At 37.5% G+C, this 25,906-nt stretch overlaps 2 protein-coding genes across 2 annotated transcripts; both read left to right on the top strand.

Annotated features, from left to right (window-relative positions):
* Window positions 1-1,680: 1,680 nt before the first annotated feature.
* On the top strand, window positions 1,681-14,633 carry ttc21b (tetratricopeptide repeat domain 21B). The gene is made up of 29 exons (XM_044131866.1): window positions 1,681-2,071; window positions 2,410-2,536; window positions 2,606-2,716; window positions 3,554-3,720; window positions 3,820-3,942; window positions 4,365-4,522; window positions 4,991-5,075; window positions 5,206-5,304; window positions 5,703-5,898; window positions 6,026-6,123; window positions 6,352-6,552; window positions 6,650-6,779; window positions 7,753-7,910; window positions 8,020-8,244; window positions 8,351-8,589; window positions 8,882-8,954; window positions 9,664-9,774; window positions 9,854-9,992; window positions 10,591-10,697; window positions 11,012-11,200; window positions 11,404-11,514; window positions 11,599-11,680; window positions 11,757-11,907; window positions 11,979-12,140; window positions 13,351-13,546; window positions 13,791-14,015; window positions 14,128-14,248; window positions 14,337-14,404; window positions 14,489-14,633. The coding sequence occupies exons 1-29, from the start codon at window positions 2,048-2,050 to the stop codon at window positions 14,564-14,566; spliced, it is 3,954 nt and encodes a 1,317-aa protein (XP_043987801.1). The 5' UTR covers window positions 1,681-2,047; the 3' UTR covers window positions 14,567-14,633.
* A 2,075-nt stretch (window positions 14,634-16,708) lies between these two features.
* galnt3 (UDP-N-acetyl-alpha-D-galactosamine:polypeptide N-acetylgalactosaminyltransferase 3 (GalNAc-T3)) lies at window positions 16,709-25,849 on the top strand. Its single transcript, XM_044131343.1, has 12 exons — window positions 16,709-17,165; window positions 17,270-17,548; window positions 18,817-19,344; window positions 19,785-19,957; window positions 21,155-21,304; window positions 21,455-21,689; window positions 21,774-21,891; window positions 22,038-22,238; window positions 23,917-24,048; window positions 24,292-24,393; window positions 24,505-24,657; window positions 24,752-25,849. Exons 3-12 carry the CDS (start codon window positions 18,848-18,850, stop codon window positions 24,863-24,865), a joined length of 1,875 nt encoding a protein of 624 aa, XP_043987278.1. The 5' UTR covers window positions 16,709-17,165; window positions 17,270-17,548; window positions 18,817-18,847; the 3' UTR covers window positions 24,866-25,849.
* The last annotated feature ends 57 nt before the right edge of the window (window positions 25,850-25,906 follow it).

Raw genomic sequence — 25,906 nt, 5'->3', positions numbered from 1 at the left:
CAGACTTTTCAAATGGAAACAAATCCTTCTTACACCTGCACTGCAAATGTCCAGGAAAAACAGAAATCTTTTGGCTAAACTAGCATCTCTCCTCAGTTAAGTCCAAATCGATCATATTTCAGGATATTAGTTTCTGGCAACACAAATGAAAAGGTAAAATAAGAGTTCAATTGCAACTGAGTTGCTAGTACAATTGGGCATGGTGCTGTGATCAATAACAGTCTGTACAAACCACAATGGATACAGCCATTAGAGTGCTAGCACAATATACCCCAGAGGATACGACTACATTGTCCTGTTCTAATAGGTTTTTACCCTGCTTTCTTTAAAAGTGCAACTACTCATGCAATATGTATTGCTGTTTTCAAAGTACAACACCTTAGTTGTCTGCTATGTTTAAGCTGTATTTTGAGTGTATAAGACAAAACATTTTGGTTAAATTTTGTGTAACAAAATAACAGGTGTTTATAAATACAATGCCCTGTAAAATGTGTATTTCTAACAAAGTTTCTTAGCTCTAGTGTTGGAGCAAAAAAAAACTCCAACACTGACTAAACTTATGTGGTACAGTAATTGGCCGCTGTTGCACATGAAGTTCAATATCAACCTGATTTACTCTCCGATTGATCTTCAGTGGACAATGATTATGTGTCAGAGTTAGTACTAAATAGTATCTGACAGAGCATGGAAGGGCCTCCGTTGGAACAGTTGCATGATAAACTCAACGCTATAGACATCGGACTGAAGTTAGTTTGTGGTGTTACATAACACTGGCCTTCTAGTTTCCAGGGATATGTTTCCAGTATGCATTGCAGTTAGTGTCAGTGAATTTCCAAGCCTTCTTGTCAAGATTAACAGAAAAAAACCATGCAAATAACTTAAATGAAATAACTTCCTTCAAGGCTATCTTATGGGAGTGTATTTCTCATTAAAGATCAAATAAATGACCTGAATGTGCTTACCTTGACCTTTGGTCTATCTTTAAAAAGTGTTAGGAAATGATTTAAATATATTGGCTAGGTTTTGAAATTATTTTTTTAAAAGCCTACTTATACAACATTATACGTATAATTCTAGATTATCTATATTCCAGAGAAACAAAAACAATCATCAATACTGCCTCTCCAGTGTAGACTGATGGTACTGTACTTTTGTGATACAAGATTAGGATGAAGATAAAATGCAACATTTTCCTGATTATCAAAGTTTAATTATTATTTCTATTAGAAAGAATTCCATTTTGTGGCATGGAATGACACTCAATTACATCTGTCACAAATGTCTGTATTACACATTATGATTTAAACCAAAATTTTTATTTCAATTGTTTGATTTCATTGCAAATCAGAAAATATTTCAGTTGGAGAAAGCAAATGTCCACTCATAATAGGGGGATTTTGCACTGTATCCAATTAGTTTTTTGTTGTTATTTTAATAGGTGCTTTTTGTAAAATTAGGAGAATATATATCCGAACTAGAGAATTATGCCTAAAAGAAAATTCAAACAGATAAACTTGTTTACTCTTATAAAAAAGTACTTTTTTCCGTACAGATTTGACACCAACCCAACCGCTAAGGATGTAAATTGAAACGTTGGACAATTGCGCCCCCTAAAGTTGAAAGGAAGATTTACATGTTATATACATCCTATAAACCCCCAGGTTAGTCTGCCAGGCATGGACAGTAGCGGTAATCCTTGCCTATAAGCCTTGAATATGGTTAGGCTCATTAACGAGATTTTTAGAAGAATGTTTAAGTAAAATTTACATCTGTATGCGTCATGGTTAGTTTTACAATCAGCCAGCCATGCAAAAATGACGACACTTTACGCGGCGTCCCAAGCCTGGAAGTCAAAAATGAGGGTTTTCTTTTTCAATCTCGTAAAACAAACCGTTTCTTAGCTACCAGACAACGCTGAAGAACTGAGTGCAAGATGGCGAAAATAAAACGGTTTCAACAGTAAAGCTGTATCGTTATAAGCAATTTTATTAGCGTGAAACATTGCTTGTTCCCTTCTCCAGTCAGTACTCCATCTAAAGCGATAAATATGGAGGAAGAAGACACAACCCTGGTAAGCAAAACTCACTAATATTAGCATTCGATGCTACATAAAAATGATTAAAGAAGCAACAATAGTATAATCGGGAAGTCATTAACTTTTAATATACTTTATTTACAAAATGGTGGAAGTGATCTGTAAGAGAAAGATCACATCAACAAGCAATTACGGTAAAATACCATGACGCCGAAGGTTATTTAACAGTAATGCCCTTCTTTAACTCGTTGTTGTCATAGCATAATATTTGCAGTTTTAATTTTCCTTTACGTACGTAATCAAACTATTTGAACAGGCTGGTTCTCAAATTGTTTTAACTGGCTCTCCTTTTTTCTCGAAATGTTTTGCTCCAGGCTTTGGTCAAGTACTACTGCTATGAAAAGTACTTTAATCATGCAGTCAGTTCTGTCTTAACTGCTCAAAGAAAATACAGTAGCCCCATCTACATTTTCTTCCACGCATATGCAAGTCTTATGCAAGGTATGATTTTAAAGGATTACTAATATGAATGGACGAGAGCCTTTGCCAAATGTATTTATGTTTCATCAGGTGAAATTCAGGAAGCCACGGCAGAACTGGACACAATCAGAGATGATCGAGATCTATCTCTCTGCACATTGATGGCTCTTGTCTATGCTGAGAAGAAAAAGCCAAACCCAGGTAATACAAAGTTTTGTAATGTATTATATACGTAAAATATATTCTATCAAAAATACACAACTTTCTTGCAAAAACATTGACATCCCCTGAGTTTCATTTTAAGTGATAGACCAACAAACAAATCTAGTTTTCTGGCACCATTGTAACATGCAATAAAATGATTTATAGTTTTCAGATCTTTTCACAATTTAACTATCATGTTTAGTGGTTTCTAGAAATGCAGAGAGACAGAGGCATTGAGTTGAGAATGAAGGTTTTAATGAAAATATGAGAACAAACACTTACAAAAATCCATGGGAGAACAGGGAACCAGAACAAAAAACCAAAAATCCACAGGAAAGCAACTGGCAAGGAGACACAAGGATAAAAGAGGGTAAAACAGTAACATGACAAGAGGAAACTAGAGGACTCAATGAGGAGTGACTAAGGATAAGATGCTTAAATACTGTGGAGGTTGAATACTAAGCAAAGTACCTAGGTTGATGAGTTAACAGGTTGCAGGTGTGAGGGGAAGGCAGACTTAGGAGAGGGAGAGGGAGTGACACAGAGTGCAATGGACAGTACAGAGGGGACCAGGAAATAAATCTAACATTAAGTAATAATAGACACAAAAATAAACTAGAACCACTAAGAAAGGACTAAGCGAAAGAAAAACAGAAACACGACTAACCTAATCAAAATAAGAAACTAACACAGAATACGAAAATGAGAAGTTCAGAATGCATATGAGTTCAGTCCCTCCCGCAATTCATTCTGTTTAGGACCACCTTTTGAGAAGTTCAATAGCTTTGATGCTTTTGTACACTGGCAAAACTAGAAGTTTATCTGTATTCACAGATAGAGACATTATTCAAGAACTTGATGCTAAGGTCAAGGAGGATCGTAAAAGTGCACCACCCAAGAGTCTTTACCATGCTGGGACCTTTCTCTGGCTGTTAGGCCGAAATGACAAAGCAAGAGAGTACACAGAGCGAATGATCAAGCTCTCCAATGGCTCAAGAGAGGTGAGAGTTTGTTATTTTCGCAAAGAATTTACACAGAATCAGTAAACCTATCTTATGGGGGTGATTTTGACATTTGTGATGTTCTTTTTTGTTTTAAAGGGCATAATCCTAAAAGCCTGGATAGATGTCACGTCAGGGAAAGACACCTACATCAAGAAGGCTGGAAAATACTTTGATGAGGCCCTGAAAGAAAGAGCAGATGTTTTTGCCCTAATGGGAAAGGTAATGATTTATTTTGATTATTCCAAACTGCAAATGTGATGATCTGATAATGCATTACCATTCCACATTTTAAAATATGTTCCAAATGTTTAATTAACTCACCAAGTTGAATTTTGAGAACTCCAACTTTGTACACTTTGTAGTAGTCCTGAAGGTGTAGATATTTTAACTCTAAAAATTATTGGCATAGTTATTGTTGAATTTTTATATTTATTTGTATTTCTGACAAGCAGAATGTTTTCAAATGCATGTATATCTTGTAGTTTCTTCAAACTGCAAGACATTTGAATTATTCTACCCTATTGTTTCACACATTGGTCTGTCTGTGATAAGCTATTTAAAAATCTTCAAACATGTCTTATAATAACTCTGTGCGTGTTATATTAATATAACCCTTTCACAGATGTTTCTTTTTCGAATAGGCACAGTATTATGAATGTCGTCAGAACTACTCTGGAGCACTAGAGATGGTTAACCAAGTCATTGTGAGTTTCTCCGGGTTCATTCCAGCTCTCATTAAGAAAATGAAACTGCTGCTAAGTCTTCAAGACTGGGAACAAACCATAGACTCTGCTCACAGGTAAATAATAAGAATCATCAGTTGTATTTTCCAAATAATACACCAACAGTTTGTACATCTCAGTTGAGACTGCATCTCGAGGTTTCAGAAAGTAGATTAATATTACAGGTGGAATCAGAAGTGGTTGAAACATTTGCTTTCTGCATTTGGGATATAAGGAGAAAAGTAAATTTGAAAATAAAATTAAAAATAAAAAAAACTAGAACCACTGGATACAGATTTTTCATTGTTTGTACCTCTTTGTATCATTGCCGGAGCCAGACAATACAGATATTTTTTTTAAAAAGGTGCCCTCACTCTCATCTTTAGACTCTCCTTTGGCGGCATTCTCAGCTCCTTTCAGTATTAATGGTGTTTGTCTGGCAGTTTAACCTAGTAGTGCAGGAGTATCAAATATTCTATTACTGTCAATGGAAGAAATGCGTTGGAGATTGACTTTTATTAACACCACCTTGGGTCATGTTTCAGGCTTTTACAGAAAGATAAAAATAACCTGGAGGCTCTGCGGATGCTGGCACTGCACTCTTTATGTAGAGAAGGAGATATTACAGAGGTACATTCAACAGATTTTCACCTTTATCTTACAAAATGGTTGGAAATTAGCATGATTCATTTAGTTGTTAGACAAAAACCACAGCTACATTCATTATCTCATAGAATCTTGTTTTCTGTCCCCTCGACAGGCAGTAAAACAACTTTCTAACCTCATCAGTGGTTTAGACATACTGGAACCAAACAACGCAGAGCTTTACTACAGAATGTCTGTCGCCTTCACCCGTGTTGTAAGATTTGATGTTAATATTGATGTTAATATTGTTATTACATCTCAAAACTCTGATTTTAGAAGCAAGTGTGTTTTTTTTCTCTAAATGTTTGCCTAAGTTGTATTACCATCTCAGTTCTTGTCATGACATGTGGTCCATGAATTATTTTGAATAATTTCCAAATTTGACTATCTCTTCTGTGTGAATCTAATTAGGCCTCAACTAAATAAATACATTTTAAATATTTAAAAATTATTTAAAGAAGAGTTGTAGGATTTACAATGATTTAAGAACTCTTCCTATGTGTTATGTCGTCTGGTTTTTGACTTGAAGACCTTTCTGAGCTTTTCATTGGACTTTTCCGTTACTTCTGTTGCTTTTTAAAAAATCTTTGCTGTGACTTTGTTGCCGTCCAGTGTGGACGCAGTGACAAAGTGATTGAGCAGACATTCCGAATGGTGGAGAGGGCTTATTCCATGGCATCGAGGGATCCAGATTTAGCCACGGAGTTGGGCTACCAGATGGTGCTTCAAGGCAGAATCAAAGAGGCCATGAAGTGGTACAAGATCGCCATCACTAACAAGGAGAAAACTAGTGTTTCAGCTTTGACTGGTAATGTTTTTGAATTTTTTATTTTTTTTTTTTCAGTAATAACCATGACACTTTGGATCCAAATAAAGCCAAGCAAATGTTCTTCATTTTTTCAGATTGTTTTGTGGTTGTTTTTTTCACTATCCAGGTATAGCTCGCTGTCAGGTAATCGAGGGACTACTTGACGATGCAGAACAGCAGCTGGAATTTCTCTCAGAGATTCAACAATCTATTGGAAAATCTGGGGTAAAGTTTTGTTGTATTCTTATGAGAAAATCCTAAAACCAATACTTGTAGTTCGGAAACAAATATGACTTACCAAGCTAAATAGTTCTTTGTTCTCATGTTGTAGTTCATAGATTCCTTTAATTAGCCTATATTGAAATCTTCACTCACATTAGCTGTTTTTTTTTTTTTACTAAATTATTTGTTTGACCAATTCTTTCTATTTAATATTCTTTTTTGTTATATTAGGAGCTTTTGTATCTACAGGCTGTACTGGCAGGAAAAAAGCATCAACCCCAGGCAGAGGTGACCAACCTTCTGAATGACGCAGTGGACACACACTTCTCCTCGCTGCAGGGCCTGCCTCTGGGAGTCGAGTATCTGGAGAAGATGAACCCAGACTTCCTGTTGGAGATTGTCAAAGAATATCTTGCTCTTTGTCCTTCAAAGGTAAAATTGATATGGTTTTTGTCAGCCCATAAGTTATTAAAGAAGTTTTGGGGCTTCAGTATATTCCAAGCTAATTTGGAACACTTTGTTGTTTTAGCCTCCTGCTGCTGGCCAGCCTCCTGCTCCTCAGCTGCAGCACTGTGCCACGTTGTTGGATACTGTGGTTAAAATTGTGCCAGGTCTCCTTCATGCAGTCTTCTTGCTTGCCAAAGTCAGATACCAGTCTGGTGAGTAATACAAATAAAATGTACATGTGCTTCTTAGTGAATTAGAAGAGCATTGAAAAGTTGATTTGTTTCAGTAATTCAGTTAAAACAAAGAGAATCTTAGAGTAATGTAGTTTAGGAATACATATTTGATTTAATTTTGATAATTGCGACTTACAGTAAAATCTAAAACACTTTTACAAAAATATCAGAAAACTGAAAGGTATGTCCATCTTAAATCTATGGCTATGAGACCCAAAGAAATAGGTTTGACCGTTCTTGGTGATATTTGGTATTTTATCAACTTTAAAATACCTTTTTATTTATTTGCCTTTTTATTTATCATTTATACTATTAAACGTGATTGAACAGTAAAGCACTCTGATCAACTTATGCTGTTTGTAAGGTGCTATATAAAACATTCATACAGAATGTATTTTACATTATGTAGTTAATGATAGGTCAGGGCTCCTTTTACATGAATAACTGCATCAGTGCAGCATGGAGGCGATCAACTTGTGGCACTACTGAGGTGTTCAGGAAGCTTAGGTTGCTTTAATAGGGGTCTTTAGCTGATCTTATTTTGCACTTGATGAAAATCTATCTTTTGTTTTGTTAACGATTCTTCTGACTCTAGCTGCAGTCCACGCCTATATAAGTCCCAGTTTTTTTGTGGGCTTTGCTTTGTTTGTCCTTCCACTCTACTTTTGAAAAATATGCAAGAATGTAGCACTCCATGAGCAATCAGTTTTCACATTTTTTTAAAAATGTTTTTGCTTTTCATTGGAGCAAATCAATGGATGATCCATTGGTTAGGAAATGGATCATCCTGCATTTAATGAATCAATATATATATATATATATTACATTGAATAACTGAAATAAATCAAGCTTTCACAAAATAAAAAAATATTGAGATCCTTCTGCATTTTAATTATTGATATATTTTTGTGTCTGTAATGTTTCAAATCACACTCTTTCTGTACCCCTTCAGGTGACCTAGATGGTGCTCAGAGCAGTCTTAACCACTGCCTGGAGCAGTGCCCTTCTCACGCAGATGCTCATCTGCTATTGGCCCAGATTCATCTTTTGCAGGGTAACATGATGCTTTGCAATCAGTCACTTGAAATCTGCCTCAGCCATAATTTTGAGGTAAAAACACAAGCGCTCTAGTTTTCTTTGAATAAAATTACGCAGTTTAATATGTCATTGATGCAGATCATTTTTATCCAAAAGGTTTATGACCTGTTGTGCATTCTAGATACGAGATCACCCTTTGTACCACCTCATCAAAGCTCAGGCTAAGAAGAAGACAGGGGAGCTTGGGGAGGCTATTCAGACATTGCAGATGGCCATGAGTCTTCCAGGCGTCCGTAGAGCTGGTTCCTCATCCAACTCCAAGCACAAGAGGGCAGAGCTGAACTCTGCTGACTGTGTGTCTCTCTTCTTGGAGCTAGCTGAGGCCCTGTGGCTCAATGGAGAGCAGGTATGATATGGAGTTCTTACCCTTGACACAATTTCATTTTAATCTTCACAATTTCTGACCTTTACGGAAAGAGTTATTAGAAGATGAACTTATTTTCATATTACAGCATGAAGCAGCAAAGGTCATGCAGGATGCCATCAATGAGTTTTCTGGGACTCCAGAGGAGCTGCGTGTCACTATTGCTAACGCGGACCTGGCGCTGCTGCGTGGTGACACAGAGCTGGCTCTCAGTATGCTAAGAAACATTACACCTGAGCAGCCCTACTATATTTCAGCCAAAGAGAAAATGGCAGATATATATTTGAAACACAGAAGAGAAAAACGACTTTATGCAAGCTGCTATAGGTGAGTTATGTTTCGATTCAAACAATAACAAAAAAATCTATCTGAAATGTAAACTAACATCAAATTATCTGAAGGGGAAAGTGAACAGTAAAGTCTGAAATAGTAAAACAATATGATCAGCTTCAGCTTCTGAAAAGCTGAAGCTAAATTAAGTACAACGGAGCTCTCTGTGTAGCAGAAAGAATACAAAGTTTTTTTTGACTGCTTGGACTTACCAATGTATTAGTAAATCACACACTATTCAGAGAGCTGTAAACGTAATGACATACATTATATGTGATATTTTCCACAGAGAAATGGTGGAGAAGCTTCCTAGTCCTCACACATATCTCTTACTCGGTGATGCATATATGAACATTCAGGAGGTTTGTAAAATACATGTTTTATTTTATTATCTAATGTTATCTGACATTATAAGGATTTTGTGAACTTTAAAAAACTGAAGGACTTCAGTTTCTGAAATTCATCCCAACAGTTTTGTTATTGTTCTGCTGTTAAGTTCTGTTGGCTTGCTAACCATGTAACAAATATCTGACTATGTGTTTAAAAGTGTTTTTTTTTGAATCCTTGAACAATATCTTATTTCAGCTGGTTTGCATAAAGAGTACAACTTCTGAAGCTTGGCTAACAAGAAAATGAAATATCCTCACAGTTCAGTTCAGACGGTATAACAAAGAAAAGTAAGAATCAATAGTATCTGCTGAGAGTGGAAAAACACACAGCAGGCCTGTAGCTAAGTAACAGACTCCCATGGAGCAGATTTCAGACAAATCAGGGAACAGGATGTAGTACCTTCATGACTTTATGGGTGTTAACCTTGCCTAATAATGTTTACACATTCTTTGGTTGTGACACAAGATAAAACTTGAGTCAAGTAGATTTTTATTTTTATTTTTTGCCTTTTCACCAACAGCAACTAATTTTAGCCAAACTTTCCAATAGATTGCTCTTTGAAACATTATACAGTCCATTACATTCTTACTACTTGTCCCAAGCTAATGATAATATTTACAAAAAACCTAAAACCAGCAGTAAACTATGATGCTATTTACAGTCATCTGTGTTTATCTTCAGCCAGAGAAAGCCATTGAAGTTTATGAGCAGGCTCTGAAGAAAAACCCCAAAGATGGTGCTTTAGCAAGCAAAATTGGGAAAGCGTTGGTCAAGACTCACAACTACGTCAAGGTACATTAGGTTATACACCCACATGTTTTATATACACAGATAAAGTTTTGCTGAGGCATGGTTGTTGTAATCATTCCAGGCAATTACTTATTATGAAGCAGCGCTAAAGACTGAGCAACAGAACTTCCTACGCTACGACTTGGCTGAGCTTCTGATGAAGATGAGGCAGTATGATCGCTGCGAGAGAGTTCTCAATGAGGCTTTGGCTCATGATCCAGGTGCTTCTAAAATCACAATATTTTAGAAGCACTTTGTATGTTTGTATGTTATCTTTGTATGTTATGTAGATAACATACAAAGATATTTGCCAAAAAAACGTAGCACCAAAATCACAGTTTGATGATGTTATATCAAAGGTGAGATCAGACTTCCCAAAACTGGGTTGGAAGGCTGTGCAATGGGCAGTTTAAAGATTTTTAAAAACTGTTTAGTTTATCAGCAGCAAACCGAGTGTGTGGATCTTCTTTAATTTAAACTTCGTCCAATATTTCCCAACCCTGGTACTCAGGGCACACTTCCCTGCATGTTTTAGATGTTGCCCAGCTTTAACACACCTGATTCAGAATATTCCAGTTTAGCAAAACCCTGCTAATCTCCCATCAACTGAAATCATAAAACATGCAGGGCAGTGTGCTTCAGGACAATGGTTGGAAAACACTGGACTAGACCAATAGGAGCGGCTCCGAAATTCACCCTACTCCTAGTGCACAAACATTTTTGTTGCTTATACCCTGCTGAACAATTGGATCCATACATTGCCGCTTTACTTACACACTGTGATGTTGTGTTCCTGACTTCTACTTTTTTTTCTTCCAGTGAATGAGCTGCCTGCTCTCTTAGATACCTGTCATTATCTAGTGCTGCTAGCTAAGGTCCAAATTAAAGAGGAAAAAAATGAAGAAGCTTTACTTTCACTACAGAAAGTAAGTGATTCCATTCGCTCATAAAATATCTTGCTTGAATATTTCTCTTGACAAATGTAATGATTTTGTTTAATTCCATTCAATTCAGGTTATTTATATAACACACATTCATATATTTATGAGAAAAACAGGTCTCAGATCTAGGTTCAATACATAGAATCTAAATTGAACTTGTTTTCAATCGCAATACACTCAGCTTTAGAACAGACATTTATATATTTTCTCAAAACAGTACCTTAATTTTTAGCTGTTTTTTTTTTAAATTATTATTACTTTATTTCCCTTAGTGATGTTGAGTTATTTGCTGTTTATAGGCCCGAGATGTACAAGCCAAAGTCCTGAAGCGCGTGCAGCTGGAGCAGCCCGATGCTGTCCCAGCGCAGAAGCAACGTGCTGCAGAGATCTGTGCAGAGATCGCCAAACACTATACAAGTCAGAGGGGCTACGAGAGAGCGGTCAAATTCTACAAAGAAGCTCTTGTGTATTGTGAGACCGATCGCAAGGTCAGTGCAGCTGAATCAAAACGGTTCTGTGTACTTACTGCAGCTGTGGGCTGTGTTAGCAAGTGTTTGCTTTTTTTAAAGTCTTGTTACATGTGTTTCTCAAATGATCTGTGATGTCAATTGCTGAAGATCTGATGTATCTTCTCAGTGTTGCCACTGACACAAAATCTATTCAGATGAATGTGAGCCCTGTTTTTCCTTAGGTCATGCTGGAATTGGCACGGTTGTACCTCACTCTGGACGAGGTGGATTTATGCCAGCACCAATGCAGCGAGATTTTGAAGAATGACAATTTCAACGAAGATGCAACTCTGGTTTGTGTTGCCACATCACAGATGTTAGAAGTTATTTTTTCAACTAAATCAAAGAAATAATTTCTAATGCATGTTTATTCTTAGATGATGGCGGACATTAATTTTAGAAAACAGGATTATGATCGGGCACTTAGTAACTTTGAGCAACTCCTGACATACAAACCAGGTAACTCTTTTTCTTTGGCAAATATAAATAATGAGTGATCCTTTCCCAAACTGAAAGCCAGCTTATTTTTTTCCAGACAACTATCCAACTCTATCGCATCTCATTGACTTGTTGAGAAGAGCCGGCAAGTTGGAAAACATCCCCAGTTTCCTTGATAAGGCAGAAAAACATTGTTCCAGAATTAAATTGGATCCAGGCTTCAACTATTGCAAGGGGCTTTATCTTTGGTGAGTTTTGTCAATTTTAGCCAATCTTGTTCTTTCCAGTTTTGGGTCTAAACCTCATGCCTTTTGCATAGGTACACGGGAGAACCTATCGATGCTCTGCTACATTTTAATAAGGCTCGGAAAGATAACGACTGGGGTCAGAATGCTGTTTATAACATGATTGAAATCTTGCTCAACCCAGACAACGACACAATCGGAGGAGAAGTGTTTGAGAATTTAGATGGTGAAATTGGGTGAGTTTCACACAAGCTGAGTAATGACATTACAAATCAAAGCAATTAGTAACTCAATTTAAAAAGTGAAAATATATTTCATGGTTTTATTTCTGATCATTTGAATATCTGTGGCTTACAGTTAATGGAGACCCACAAAAAAGAATTTTCAGAACAAGTCCTAAGATGTTGTGAATTGAGTTATTGAAGCAATATTGTAATTTATCGAGAAACATCTGCAGCCATTATTAGACCCAAACATTCTGGGCCTAAATTTACATAAAACGTAGAAAAAAAACAAGTTCCAGATCTTTACTTTATAATATATTAAAAAAAACAAAAACATCTGTTTTGTCACATAAAAGTTTTTTAGCCACACCATGGGAAGCCAGGTGCCAAGGCAGCTTTATTTGACAGTAACAATACGATTAACTAACTGTATCAAGACTCCATCTGACATCAAAGTAGACAGGCAAAATTACTGAAAAGGGAACCTGTATTTGCATGACTCTGGACTGTTTTGATTATTTGTAAGGGTGCTTAGACGGAGGGATGTGTGAATTTAACTCCTGAAGGTGTGAAGTTACTGTGAGAAGGGTTGAAACCTCACAGAACTCAGCACCCAGGCACAGCAAATGGCAGGGAGCTTCTGCTCCTGAATGAGCCAGGAGCAGAAGCTCCACTGCGAAGCACAGGAGAAACAGAACAAAGAGACACAAAGAAGTAAAAGGCACCATATCTCCTGACCAAGGAAGGGAAAGCACAGGTTCATCCTATCTAATGGCACTAGAGCCAGATGTCTTGACTGCTAAGTGTAAGAGTACTTTTAAAACTGATCTGCACAATGGGATACAGCGAAATGGTTTTGATTAAAAGGTAAGAATGTGTTAGAATGTCTCAGTCAAAGTCCAGTCATTTGTCCACCATATTGCTAAAAATTAATTTTTTTTCTTGAGCTTCAAGTAAAACAAAAGTTTTAAAAAAATTTTCATTATTTTATCAGTTTTCCCTCGTCAGTTTTTACTCAAAGCAAAAGGCCTCATGGTAAAACATGCTGATGTCGTTTCAATGTAAAACTATTTTAAAATTGTCATTAATATGGAAATGTAAAGTTGTCTGGTATGGGATAAGCCTGCTGTTTTTCAGGATCCTGACAGTGCCTTTGGTACAGAGTGTGTGCCTCAGTTTTAAATATTACAGACTTTGTTACAGCTCCATTTTGTCTCCTTAGCAACTCCACAGAAAAGCAAGAGTCTGAGCAGCTCGCTGTGAGAACAGCAGAGAAGCTTCTCAAGGAGATAAAGCCTCAGACGCCGGGCGGACACATACAGCTCCGCATCCTGGAGAACTACTGCTTGCTGTCCACTAAACAAAAGGCCAATGTAGAGAAAGCCCTCTGTCTTTTCACAGAGATTGCAAACAATGAGGTAAGTGAAATCCAGATGGTGCACGACATCATTCCTTCTTGTGTAAATATAGCCACACTAGCGGCTAGTAGCTTTGCATTTTTTCAGGCCATCTCCTTATATTGTTGAGTGACATTTTGTTATATTTTTTCTCGACCTTAGCTTTTCTGTTTCTTATTAATAGCCAGTTTAGAGTTAATTTTCGTGCTATAAACTGATGGCTAGGGACTCATTCTGCCTCTCCTGCTTCTATTGTGGGATTCAGAAAGACCACGTTCCAGCTTTGTTGGCCATGGCAACAGCATACATGATGCTGAAACAAACTCCTCGAGCCAGGAACCAGCTCAAACGAATAGCCAAGATGAACTGGAACATTGCTGACGCTGACGAGTTTGAGAAGAGCTGGCTGCTCCTGGCAGATATATACATCCACTCGGGGAAGTATGACATGGCTGCAGACCTTCTAAAAAGATGTCTCAATCATAACAAGGTGAACATGTTGTTACTCCTTAAATAAGGCATTAGTTCAGCATTCTCCACACACATGGACATTTGTGTTTTGTCTGACACAACTTTTAATCTAAAAATGTATGTTTGTCCAGTCATGCTGCAAAGCATATGAGTATCAGGGCTACATAATGGAGAAAGACCAGGCGTTCCGTGATGCAGCTCTCAACTATGAAATGGCTTGGAAATATGGAAATCAGAAAAGTCCAGCTATTGGTATGTCAAGCAAAATCAGATGTCAAGTTCTACTCACATGAGTTAAGGGAAAGTTACATTTATAACATCAAATGTCTGTTTCATTTAGGATATAAGCTTGCTTTTAACTACTTGAAAGCAAAGCGGTACGTTGAGGCCATAGATGTGTGTCACAAGGTGAGGCATCTGAAAATAAATGATCACAGTTTGTTGTCTTTGATGTGGTTTTATGCTTTAACAAAACTCCATTTCTGTCTACAGGTTCTCGCTGCTCATCCAGATTATCCAAAAATGAGGAAGGAAATCCTGGACAAAGCTCGTGCTGTTTTGAGATCATAGAGTTGCATGTTTTTGCGTGTGTGCCCGAGAAAGATTGAAAGAGAGTTGCTTATTGTGTTAAAATGAAGATGTAGTTTTATTTCTCAACACACAAACACATGGTTTTATAGATTTTTCTGAGCAAATGAAAAGTTGGTTTCTGACAGTTTAAAGAGAAAACAGAGCAGAGACTTTGGGGAATATGTACAGCTGAAAGCTTCTAGCATTGAAACGGCTATGTAAACGTTTTTGCAGATTGAAATGTAAATCTTAGAAACATTTACATTTTACTAGTCCATATAGTAAATATCCATGTCCATATAGTCCATATAGCAAATACCTCTGCTTTCCAGAGGTATTTGCAGTGTGTTTGTGAAAGCCACTATCCAGTGATATGTTTTTGTTCTATAAACAAATGTAAACTGACAGTAAGGACATCTGGTTAATAAAGCATACATTTTCAATGTGGGATTTTTCGCAAAACAAAGTTTTATTTATTTATTTTATTTTTTTTGTTGAAAAAATGCATCACTAAATTCATAAAGCTAATTCTGCTTTTTGTGCCTTTGGGTCAATCACTTTGCAAGGACCAGGCATACATATGTCTTCCTACAGTTGTGCTCTTAGTTTTTATTCCCTGATAAATTTATGGATATTTCACTGTAGTTCAATGACAGTGACGTGGCCACTTCAGAACCCACATTGCGGCTAACTACAGGCTGACTTGGCCTTATGCTTTGGATCATTGTTGTGTTGGAACTTGGAAGGAAGTCCAGTGAGCAATAAAAGTACAAAGCCGTTTCATATTTGCCAAAAAGACATCTTCGGTACCCACAAGACGTTTGGGAAAATATTCCCTGGATTTATGAGACAAGAATGAAACTATCTTTGGTGTGTGTCCAAACCCTAGAGTAGTTTTACACTACTCTCTTAGTAGTGTAAAACTGCGGAAGCATGGCGTTTCCCAACCATGGTCCTCAAGGCACACTGTTTGCATGTTTTAGGCGTTTCCTTGCTTCAGCCCAGGCAATTTCAATTGACAGGTGTATTCTGAACTGCAATCAGTTGAGTCAGGCGTTGCAAAGAAGGAAAAACATCTAAAGCATGTAGGGCAGTATGTCTTGAGGACCAGGCTTGCGAAATACTGATGTAGTGCAATACCTATCTTAAAAAACGGTTCTGTTACTGAGATGGTCTAGGCTTCTTTGCTGCTTCAGGATCTGAACTACTTGCTGTGATCTTTGGGAGTCATGAACTGTGCTCCTGAAGGACATTAGTTTGCAGCCTGAAGCTCAAGCACACTTTGATTTTGCAGCAAAGCAATTATCCGACAAACACCAGCAAGTCAATCTCTGTATTCCTTAAACACGTAAAAGTAATCTAGTCAGACTGACATACACCCTAATGTATTAGTTTCTGTGTTATGTCCTCAATATACTATCCATACTGAAAAACACACAATGTTACTGAAAATAAATAATTCAGCAAAAGAAAGATCCAAAATTTCTCCACTATGATGCAAGGGTCATTACCAGTTATAAACTCTACTAGTTGTTAAACTAAGGGTGTTTTATGGAGAAATTACTTTTTCAGAGCAGGTCAGGATTGTGTGTTTTACTAAATAATGTAATCATCCTTGCAAAACTGCATTGTGTATCCTTTTTGTATTGTGTTGAAATTGGTTTGATGATCTGAAACATTTATGTGCGGAAAAAAAAGTAATTCAAAGACAAAAATCTGCCAAGGGGATATTCTTTGTCAGAACGCTTTCAAGTTATTTCATATAAAACTGATTATCTGTTATGTTTTGTTGTTGTTTGTTTTTGTTTTTATGTGCCACTCCAAGACTATTGATCCCCAATCTGGACATCCTTCACAAAACTTTCTGAAGGCACCCATGGTGATTGATAACTGAAATTTTTATTATTTTATGGGTGAAAATATGTTTCAGAAGAATCCTTTTGAAACATAGTTGTAGTTTTTGCGACAGCATTCCTTTTATTTTATGAACCTCCTAAACGATGATGAACATACGGCACCTACAGACGTGACCCGCAGGACACAGTCAGCATTTTAATGGACATAATATATTGGCTTCCTGCCACGGGAAACGATGGGGGGCACAGTCCCCACAGATGGAGTCAGTGAGAGACAGACTCCAAATTGGGCACCAGGGGAGGCTCAGCTCGGCTGGAGCCCGTTTCTCTGCTCCTTTAATCATCCAAATCGTTTTGAGCTTTATTCTTGGGACATTTCAGAGATTAGACAAGCGGTGAGTGTCAGCTTTCATCACTTCTATCAGAAAAAAAAAAAAAGCAAAAAAAACTAAAGCCGCTCACATGCTGGATGATTATTCGTAACTTCAATGATTTGTTTCGGATAATTTTCTGTTTATTGGGTTCTTAATCGACTCTGAAGTTTTAAGCTGTACGAGCAGAATGTGGTGCTTCTCAGTAGCGTGATTGGACGCGGTGGGGTAGTATATGGCGTTCCTCCGATATTTGTAACCCAGCAACTGCCCCAGTGAATGACCAGTTGAACAAATCCTATTAATGACACCGCTCCAGACTCTCAGCAGCTCCGATGGAAACACTCTGGTTTCGCTTTGCCTCAGCTGCAGGTTTGTTCCTATCGTCTGCGTATTTGACTGAAATCAACAATTTGCTTAAAAAAATGTAAAAGAAGAATGCTCTTGTTTGGATAAGAGTTCTCTTTATGTTCCAGATATGGATTCTGACCATTATTTTGACATGCAGAGGTCTGGTGTGCGCACGCGCACCGCTGTGCCACCGCCTTCTACCTGAGAGGAGCACACCTGGAACCAACGAGACGGAAGTTTGTTGAAGTCAGAGAGAAAACTATTGTCTTTTTGAAAATTTTACTTTTTTGTGGGATTAAAGCAGCAAACAGATGATCTCCAGTTAAAGCAGAATGCCATATCCGTGGATTTTTAAAACTTCGTTTATGAACTGCCAAGCGTAAGCTTCAGTTCAGCGACTTGTGGTACGTGTTTTGTTTGAAGGAATGCGAATTCACTTGTCATTTTGATACACATATTTAAGACAATTCCAATTAAGAATTTACAAATACTTGTTCCATTTGAACCATGTGTGGTTAATGTTTTGATGGTAATTAAGTCATGTTTATTGTTTTTTTTATATATAAATATATACAGTACAGACCAAAAGTTTGGACACACCTTCTCATTGAATTCAATGAGAAGGTGTGTCCAAACCTGTCTGTACTGTATATTAGAGCTCATGTTGAACTGAAAGTCATTTTACGTTGTTAAAAAAAACTTAGAATTAAATCAGTAAAACTGGTGTAGCAATTTGCATACATTATCTACGGATGAACGTTTCTTCTGCTATAAGTTAGATATAATTTCAGAGCTCAAACTAAGTTAAATTCTAACTAATATATAGTATAAGAAATTTGATGAATTGAAACAATTGAAGGTGTCGCCTTCAGGCTAAAACAACAGGGGAGACAAAGGGAGTGTTTCTTTTTTTTTTCTTAAAATGTAAAATATAATTGAATAGTAGGCTAATATGTTTAACATTCAATTCCACCATGCATGTAACCTCCCCTGGCACAGCATGTGTCATTCATTTTGACCTTTTTATTGCCATTAAATCATTGTGATTGGGATATGAAGTCATGTTTAAATTATATCTTTAAAAGTAAATGGCTTGTACAGTTGAAAACAAAATTATTGATTCCTCTGGCAGATCTGGGGTTAAAGTAATCATTTAATATATTCAACACATTACTTATGACTAAAAATTATATTAGCTTAAATAAAACAAACAAACAAAAAAAACAATCATACCCCCAAATGTGGTGGTATGATCAATTTTGGGTTTGATTGTAAAGGTGTGATGAAGATGCATCAAAATCATGATGTGTGAATCCAACCTCTCCTACCCAAAAAGAGCTAAAATGTAATGGAATATGTGTGCTTTCCATGGTGTTCTTAATCCCAAAAAGTATTCATATAATCCTCCTTTTATTTTATGTTATGTAATTATGTATGAATAATTTAAAAAGAACACTTTGGGAATAACTCTTCATTGTAGGAATGTCCAAAATGACAAAATTCAGTACAATCTCAGAATACAAACAAACTTTGAAATATCACTGCAGTGTAGCACCAATACATAGTAAATAATGTGTAATTTCCATCTAATGGTAACTCTTCAGGATTTTTTTCTCTTATAATAAACGCTGCATTTACTTTGTTAATGTATGAGCATGTGTGTTTATTACAGCTGGATCTTCATCCACAGCCAAGAAAGAAGAATGACTGTTTTTCGAAGAGTTCTCCGAAGACCACTGCACCCACTTAAACTGGTCATAGTGACCTTGGTGTTTGTCACATTTCTGTTTTTTATACAATGGGAAGTGGGGGCACAAAGCCAACAGGAGGATCCCTGGCTGAAGGAGATGCCGGTCAAGCGTGACGGCATGCTGGGAATGGTCATAGGGGCTGTCAATAACTTCAAGCATGCAATGCCAAAGATGCAGATCAAAGCCCCTGTACGACAGCAGGATAAACCAGGGGTAGCCTCCTGCCTGCCGGGTCACTACACTGCTGCTGAGCTCAGGCCGGCTCTAGAGAGGCCACCCCAGAACCCTCTCTCTCCTGGAGCTGCTGGGAAACCTTTCCACACGGATTCGCTCAGTCCCGAAAAACAGAAGGAGAAGGAGAGGGGTGAAGAGAAGCACTGCTTCAACGTTTATGCAAGCGATCGCATCTCCTTGAGCCGAGATCTGGGTGCAGATACAAGACCACCAGAGTATGTGGACGTCTTTGTAAACTTTTTATGTAGACACAGTAATCCAACCCTACTGTCAAATCTAAATAAATTACTTATATTTGCTCTTAGTAGCAGAGGAAAATGTCTGGCCGAAGCTGCTGAGGTGATTGTATTGACAAAGACATTATTTCTGTATGCCGTCGTGATCTTTGTGGCTGAGTTCAGATGAAAGTTGAAATCTAAGTACTTGATTACAGTCACCACATATCAGAGGCAGAAAGGTCATCTATCTGAATTGCTAAACAGGTTGCATGTATTTGAACTACTGAGCAACATCTCCCCCATTCCAGCTTAAAGGTAGACATATGCAGCTTAAGGAGACTCCCTACTGGCAACGTCCCACAGATGTAGTAACCACAGTCTCTTAAGACTTTCAGGTTAGTAACATCTTTTTCCTTCTATTGTCCTCCTTCTTGCAGATGCATCGAGCAAACCTTTAAGCGCTGTCCCCCCTTGCCGACCACCAGTGTGATTATTGTGTTTCACAACGAGGCGTGGAGCACTTTGCTGAGGACAGTTTACAGCGTCCTCCACACTTCCCCTGCAATTCTCCTCAAGGAGATAATCCTGGTGGACGACGCCAGTGTGGATGGTAAAAAAAATTAAATGGGACCCTTGTAAAGACCGCTCTGCTGAGCTTTTGAGTTCATTACAGGCAGCATGCTGGGTGGGCAGTTCATAGGGGAGCACTATACTCCTTCTCTGGCTTTTGATGTGGCTAACAAAGGAACTTAAGAGGCTGTTGGTGAATACTTTCTAAGGATTTAGGAGTGTCTAGCCTCAAAAGAGATAACACAACAATATTGGTCAGATGTATTAAGAAACTAGCATACCGGGAAGTCTTATCCAAGCAGGACATAAATGAACCTCTGTTACGCCGTTTAAAGTCAATATATGAGGTACTTTAAGTTTGTATCTTTTTAGAGAGCTGCTGCTTAGAAATCTATCGTCTATTTCCAGTCTCCATTTTCTGTGAAGGACTGTACTGTCTATGCCAATTTTAGCCTATTTTGATTTCTCTTCAAAAACTTTTAGAGGACTTAAAATATTTTGCCTTGGCTTTGCGATGAGTGGTTTACACACACAGTATTTGTCCCTTTCACAATTTAGTCGGTAATTGGATTGGCATTACTAACTTTAGACAGCAGTCTCTTTGTTTTCCAGGAAATATAAACTCTTATCTTAATGGTGGCATTTCCAATATGCTAATATTTACACATCCAGCATGCTTCACCACTGACAGAAGTTGTAAGCTCAAAGTGTTTAAACAGAGTAACCTAGCTGTGATATGTTTCTCCTTCCTGGTATAAATTCTAAGTCTTGCCATCATTCTGTCTTGTAGTAATTTTTTACTCAATTCAATTTTGTGCCCATTTGACAAAATGTTCCAGCCCAGGCATAAATTGATTTAATGTGGCAGAAGTAAAAACATGGCTGGGAGCAAAATGATCAGCACCAACCACAGTCTGACTTTGTGCACTAATAATGGAAATATATAGCTACAAAAGTTGTTTCTGCAGTAGCAACCTTCACATTGAAGACTGCTGTAGTTACCGTGACGTGGTAGTGCTTAGATATGGTGTATTGATGGCTTGTAAAAAGATCATGGAAGAAGATTTTTGAGTTTTGGTGAAGCTAAACATTCTTCTGATCCAGTCACCAGACCATTTTACAGTTCATCTCTAATTCTGGTAGTTATTTTGAACTTCACAGAAACAATTAATTTCTCATCTGCTTTTTTATTCTCAGTTTTCAACAGACTCTTTTAATTACAATCTTAAATTTTCAGATGTATTGAAGGATGACCTGGATGAGTATCTGAAGCAGCTGAACATTGTCCGAGTAGTCCGGCAGAGAGAAAGGAAAGGACTCATAACCGCTCGCCTGCTCGGTGCCTCCGTGGCCACCGGTGACACCCTCACCTTTCTGGACGCCCATTGTTAGTCAGCACCACTCACGTCACCAAACATTTAAGCTATTTTACACACGCCCTTAATTATGCATTGTATTGTACTTGAAAATGTTTGATTGTAGCGATGAATAGTAATAGAGCTGTGATGGGCTGTCTTCTCTACACATGTACTAACAGGTGAGTGTTTCCATGGATGGCTGGAACCTCTGCTGGCAAGGATTGCTGAGAACTACACCGCTGTTGTGAGTCCTGACATAACAACTATTGACCTCAACACATTTGAGTTCATGAAACCTTCCCCATATGGTCAACACCACAATCGGGGGAACTTTGACTGGAGTCTCTCTTTTGGCTGGGAGACTCTACCCGATCATGAGAAGCAGAGGAGAAAGGATGAAACATATCCCATAAAGTAAATACAATGTCTGACTCAATAGAGAATGACACCACTGTGTTAATATTTAACCTCCTGTAATAAAATTCTTGTACGTTATAGGACTCCTACGTTTGCTGGTGGACTCTTTTCAATCTCTAAAGAATATTTTTACCATATTGGAAGCTATGATGAAAAAATGGAAATCTGGGGTGCTGAAAATATTGAGATGTCATTTAGGGTAAGATGTCACTTTGATGCCATTTTTGGCATCAGCTTTCTTATTTATAACTCCCTTTCAGCCTAGGAGTTTTTCCAGTTTCCAGAAGGTGTCACGGGTGTGTCTTAACTCTGCACCTGTTTCTGCTGCCTTCCATTAACTTGCAGGTGTGGCAGTGTGGCGGACAGCTGGAGATCATCCCATGTTCCGTTGTTGGTCATGTTTTCCGGACCAAAAGTCCACATACGTTCCCCAAGGGCACGCAGGTGATTGCTCGGAATCAAGTACGACTAGCTGAAGTCTGGATGGACGAATACAAGGAGATCTTTTATCGTCGTAACCAGCAAGCTGCACAAATGGCCAAGAATGTAAGTACCAGCTTTGGTGTTGATACACTTCTGAAATTATGTCAATTAAATGTACTTATCTTGAAGGAGTAGCAAATTGGTCCTGAGGCTGTGTCTTGTGTTTCCACCACTTATGGCTGTGTATGAGTGTTTTCAAGACCACTTATTATCACCCTCTTTAGACAAGCTTGAGCAAATCCCAGCTCATGTCCTTGAAAAGCTTACAGCAAGCCTTAGATCTGATTATAAGTTACTTAAGATACTCTCACAGGGCAAAGCATGTTCTCTCCAGGAGAAAAGCTGAGGAGTTTAATTTTCTATACAAATTATTTTAACACACACAGAGATGCTTTCTATAGCATCTAGTACCGATGCTATCGAAAGAACATTGGTACTACTTCATGACATACTCATGGTGATGGGTAACGTGCTTTTGAAGGGGTTACAAACCCCTTCAAAAGGAAAAGCCCTTAGAGAAATGTCAATCCAGTCCTGCAGATTTCAAACAGACATGATGTTGTCCACAACTTCCTAGGGTCCAGTGTGCTAAACTCTGGATTAATAAAGAGCTCTAGTCATTATTTCCCTTTCACCCCTTTTCAATTCATTTAGTTTTAAAACAGAACTGTAATACAGGTAGTTGTTTTGTAATGGACCAACACTATGTATTTAAGTTTGAATACAATTTCACAGCACATATTTTTAGATTGAAATTTTTATCTGTAAGCACTACTAGCATCAAGTTTAAAAAGATTGACGATCACTCAGAAGGCATCCAATTTTTTTTTTTTTTTATTGCTATTGTGCCACATGTTTTTATTTTACCCATATTATTATTGGTGGTTCAGAGTGTTACTTTGTCACTGGTTTCCAAACATGTGGCTTCCATCAAGTTGAAAATCATTTCTTAACACAATGCAAGTTTCAGTTTCCAAATGTCTAAATGAATGTAGTGAGGTGTGCCCATATGCACCCATTGTAATTTTGTTTAGCATTTTTCACTCTTACAATTATGAGAAATAAAAGTTTTTTTATGTCTTTGAAAACAAAGTTTATAGTCTGTTACTTGGGTGTCATTGTTTACTAGGGTGTAACTAATTTATTCCTTGCCAAGAGAGTGACTCCTTTTTTTCTCTCCCCCTCACCACCGCACAACTGTGCAAATGTTATTGCAAAATTAAGAGGTTGCAGATTTAAAAATCTTAAATGTCTTTTAATCACTTTAAAGTGAACATGCCACAGTTTTTAGTTGAGATAGGGTATATACTAAAACATTTTTCCTTGTGTCTGCCAGGTCTAATATTAGTCTTTTTTTGTATTTCTTCAATGCACATGAACTTAAACCATTTTTTTTTTTAATCTTAAAATGCATGTAGCATGTAATCTGATGCATTTTCTTTTTTGTGAAAAGAATTTGAAAGATTAGGGACACATTCTTTGATGCATAAAATCAGTTCCATTTTATTTTGAATTCTACTTTTGTCAAGCTATGTTTAATACAATGTAGTCATAGTACTTTTATAATTTTCCTAATACATCTGGAACAGCAAGTCTTACCTCAGAGGAAACAGAAGATCAATGTCTTTCAGGAAATTGGTGATTGGTGTATCCCTAATTTTTAGTAATCTTTTACTAACTACTTACTAGTAAAAGTAGTTGGTAACCCTCTAACTACTTTTGTGTTTTATCTTTATGTTAGAGACATTTTGGAGATATTTCCAAACGCGTGGACCTCCGGGAGCGACTGCAGTGCAAAAGCTTCTCGTGGTATTTGAACAACATTTATCCAGAAGTTTTTATGCCTGATCTAAACCCAGTCTTCTTTGGCTCGGTAAGATCACACTCTCTACCACCAGTTCTCCTCATTTCAGACCCCATAGCTCTGTCTAGCAACTGTGAGTTTCCTCTTGGGATTTCTGTTGGGTACAAGTCAGTTCCAATTTAACACCACTAAAAGCACTTCAGAGGCTGAAGTTGTTTAAACAGCTTGTGCTGGATGTTAGTTTTTCATTTTGTTTTCTCTTGCTCACTCCCACTTTCCAATCTTTTCACTCCTTTTTTTTTCCTTCTGTAGGTAAAAAATGTGGGGAAAGACACATGTCTGGATGCTGGAGAGAACAACGAGGGTGGGAAACCGCTGATTATGTACCCATGTCATGGACTAGGTGGAAACCAGGTCAGTAAAAAAAAAAAAAAGCGCTTTCTATCTGTCTTGTCAAAACCTTGGTGGGATTTCACCACCTTTTTTGATGGTGATTTAATTTTCCAACATTTCCTGCACCCCCAGTACTTTGAGTATTCCACACGCCACGAAATTAGACACAACATTCAGAAGGAGCTGTGTTTGCATGGGGCAGGGTTGGCTGTGACGCTGGAAGACTGCCAGTACAAAGGCATGAATACATTTGTAGGAACCCAACAAAAATGGGAGCTGAAGGATGTGAGTTTGCTCTTTTCCATCTGTTTAATTTCAGATTCACTGGTTACCCTTTATGTTTGTAGTTGAGTAGTAATGTTATCCCCTCTTTCTTTAGAACCAGTTGCTCTACTTGCCAGGATTGAACATGTGTCTAACTGCCCATCATGAGAATCCATATTTGGTTCCATGCAACCCCTCAGACAAATATCAACACTGGTCTTTCGTCTGAGTCTGCAAACCACTGCTTTACAAATGTCGGCTTTGTATGCATGAAACATACAAGGACACAAGTATCTCATAATGTATGCAGCTTTTCTTTTTTTTTTTTTAGATCAATAACTATATTGAATTTTAATTTATTTTTTATACATAAAAGGACTAAACTTTGCTGTTAGTGCTGTTGGAAATCCTGGACTTTGGAAGAATACTTCATGTGCCTCTGCTACAAGAATTCATTCAGTTGCATATTATACAAGTGCCTTTTATGTTTTAGATCACTTTACAACCAAAGCATACACCTAATTATTAGTTAAAGCTGGCATGTACTGCAACAAGATGCACTAAGGATGTGCATTACAATCAAAACAGTAAAAGTGGGGATAAAAAAGTCGTAATAAAGTGATGGAGAGTACAAATAGGAAATTTCCCTTTAAAACTCTGAAGTGCCCCAGATCTCACTTTTTTTTATTAGTTTTTATATGAAATTGGTAGTGGTTGTGTTTTTTTTTTTTTCTGAAAACCATCTGGGGTTCAAGTAATTAAATCAAGTTATAGCAACTTTCCTTTTTTAAGACCTCTTTTTATAATGCAAGAGATTGTAAAAGGACCACTTGATTTGTTAACAAAGTGTGTGTGAAGATGTTTAAATATCAAAAGACAAAATTTACAGTAACTGCAAACTGCAATGTAAACATGAGTAGTAAAGCATCATGAGTGATAAATATGTCAATTATTTGAGGGTTTATGCTTTGGTGTTTATGAAGGGGAACTCTCAGTTTAGCATAAGAAACTCCACTTAATAATTAAATGCCTCTGCAGGAGTGAACCTATGAATTTCTGGTGCAGGCACTAGTGTTTTGAGGGCTGTGAATGTTAATTTGGGGCTTCAGATTGAACATGGTGACTTTTCTAAAATGGCAAATGTTTTGTGTTCAGTGTACTAAAGTCTGAAGATGTGATTATGAGACAAATAAATACTTTTGGGTAAAGACAGCTTCACTCACGCTTCCCTTCTGTGGTCAGCAGAGGGCACTTTTGCACCTACAAATGG

The sequence above is a fragment of the Gambusia affinis genome, linkage group LG11, assembly GCF_019740435.1.
Source record: "Gambusia affinis linkage group LG11, SWU_Gaff_1.0, whole genome shotgun sequence".
Classification (NCBI taxonomy): domain Eukaryota; kingdom Metazoa; phylum Chordata; class Actinopteri; order Cyprinodontiformes; family Poeciliidae; genus Gambusia; species Gambusia affinis.
The sequence above is the reverse complement of the archived record's forward strand: the minus strand, read 5'-3'. Positions and strand labels throughout refer to the sequence as shown.

Excerpts from the sequence above, each read along its gene's own strand:
- ttc21b (XM_044131866.1), top strand. The coding sequence starts at position 2,048 with ATGGAGGAAGAAGACACAACCCTG. Across the intron at positions 2,072-2,409 it reads AGGAAGAAGACACAACCCTG|GCTTTGGTCAAGTACTACTG; the intron begins GTAAGCAAAACT and ends GTTTTGCTCCAG. Across the intron at positions 12,141-13,350 it reads AATTTAGATGGTGAAATTGG|CAACTCCACAGAAAAGCAAG; the intron begins GTGAGTTTCACA and ends TTGTCTCCTTAG.
- galnt3 (XM_044131343.1), top strand. The coding sequence starts at position 18,848 with ATGACTGTTTTTCGAAGAGTTCTCCGAAGACCACTGCACCCACTTAAA. Across the intron at positions 19,958-21,154 it reads GGACGACGCCAGTGTGGATG|ATGTATTGAAGGATGACCTG; the intron begins GTAAAAAAAATT and ends TTAAATTTTCAG. Across the intron at positions 22,239-23,916 it reads CTGCACAAATGGCCAAGAAT|AGACATTTTGGAGATATTTC; the intron begins GTAAGTACCAGC and ends TCTTTATGTTAG.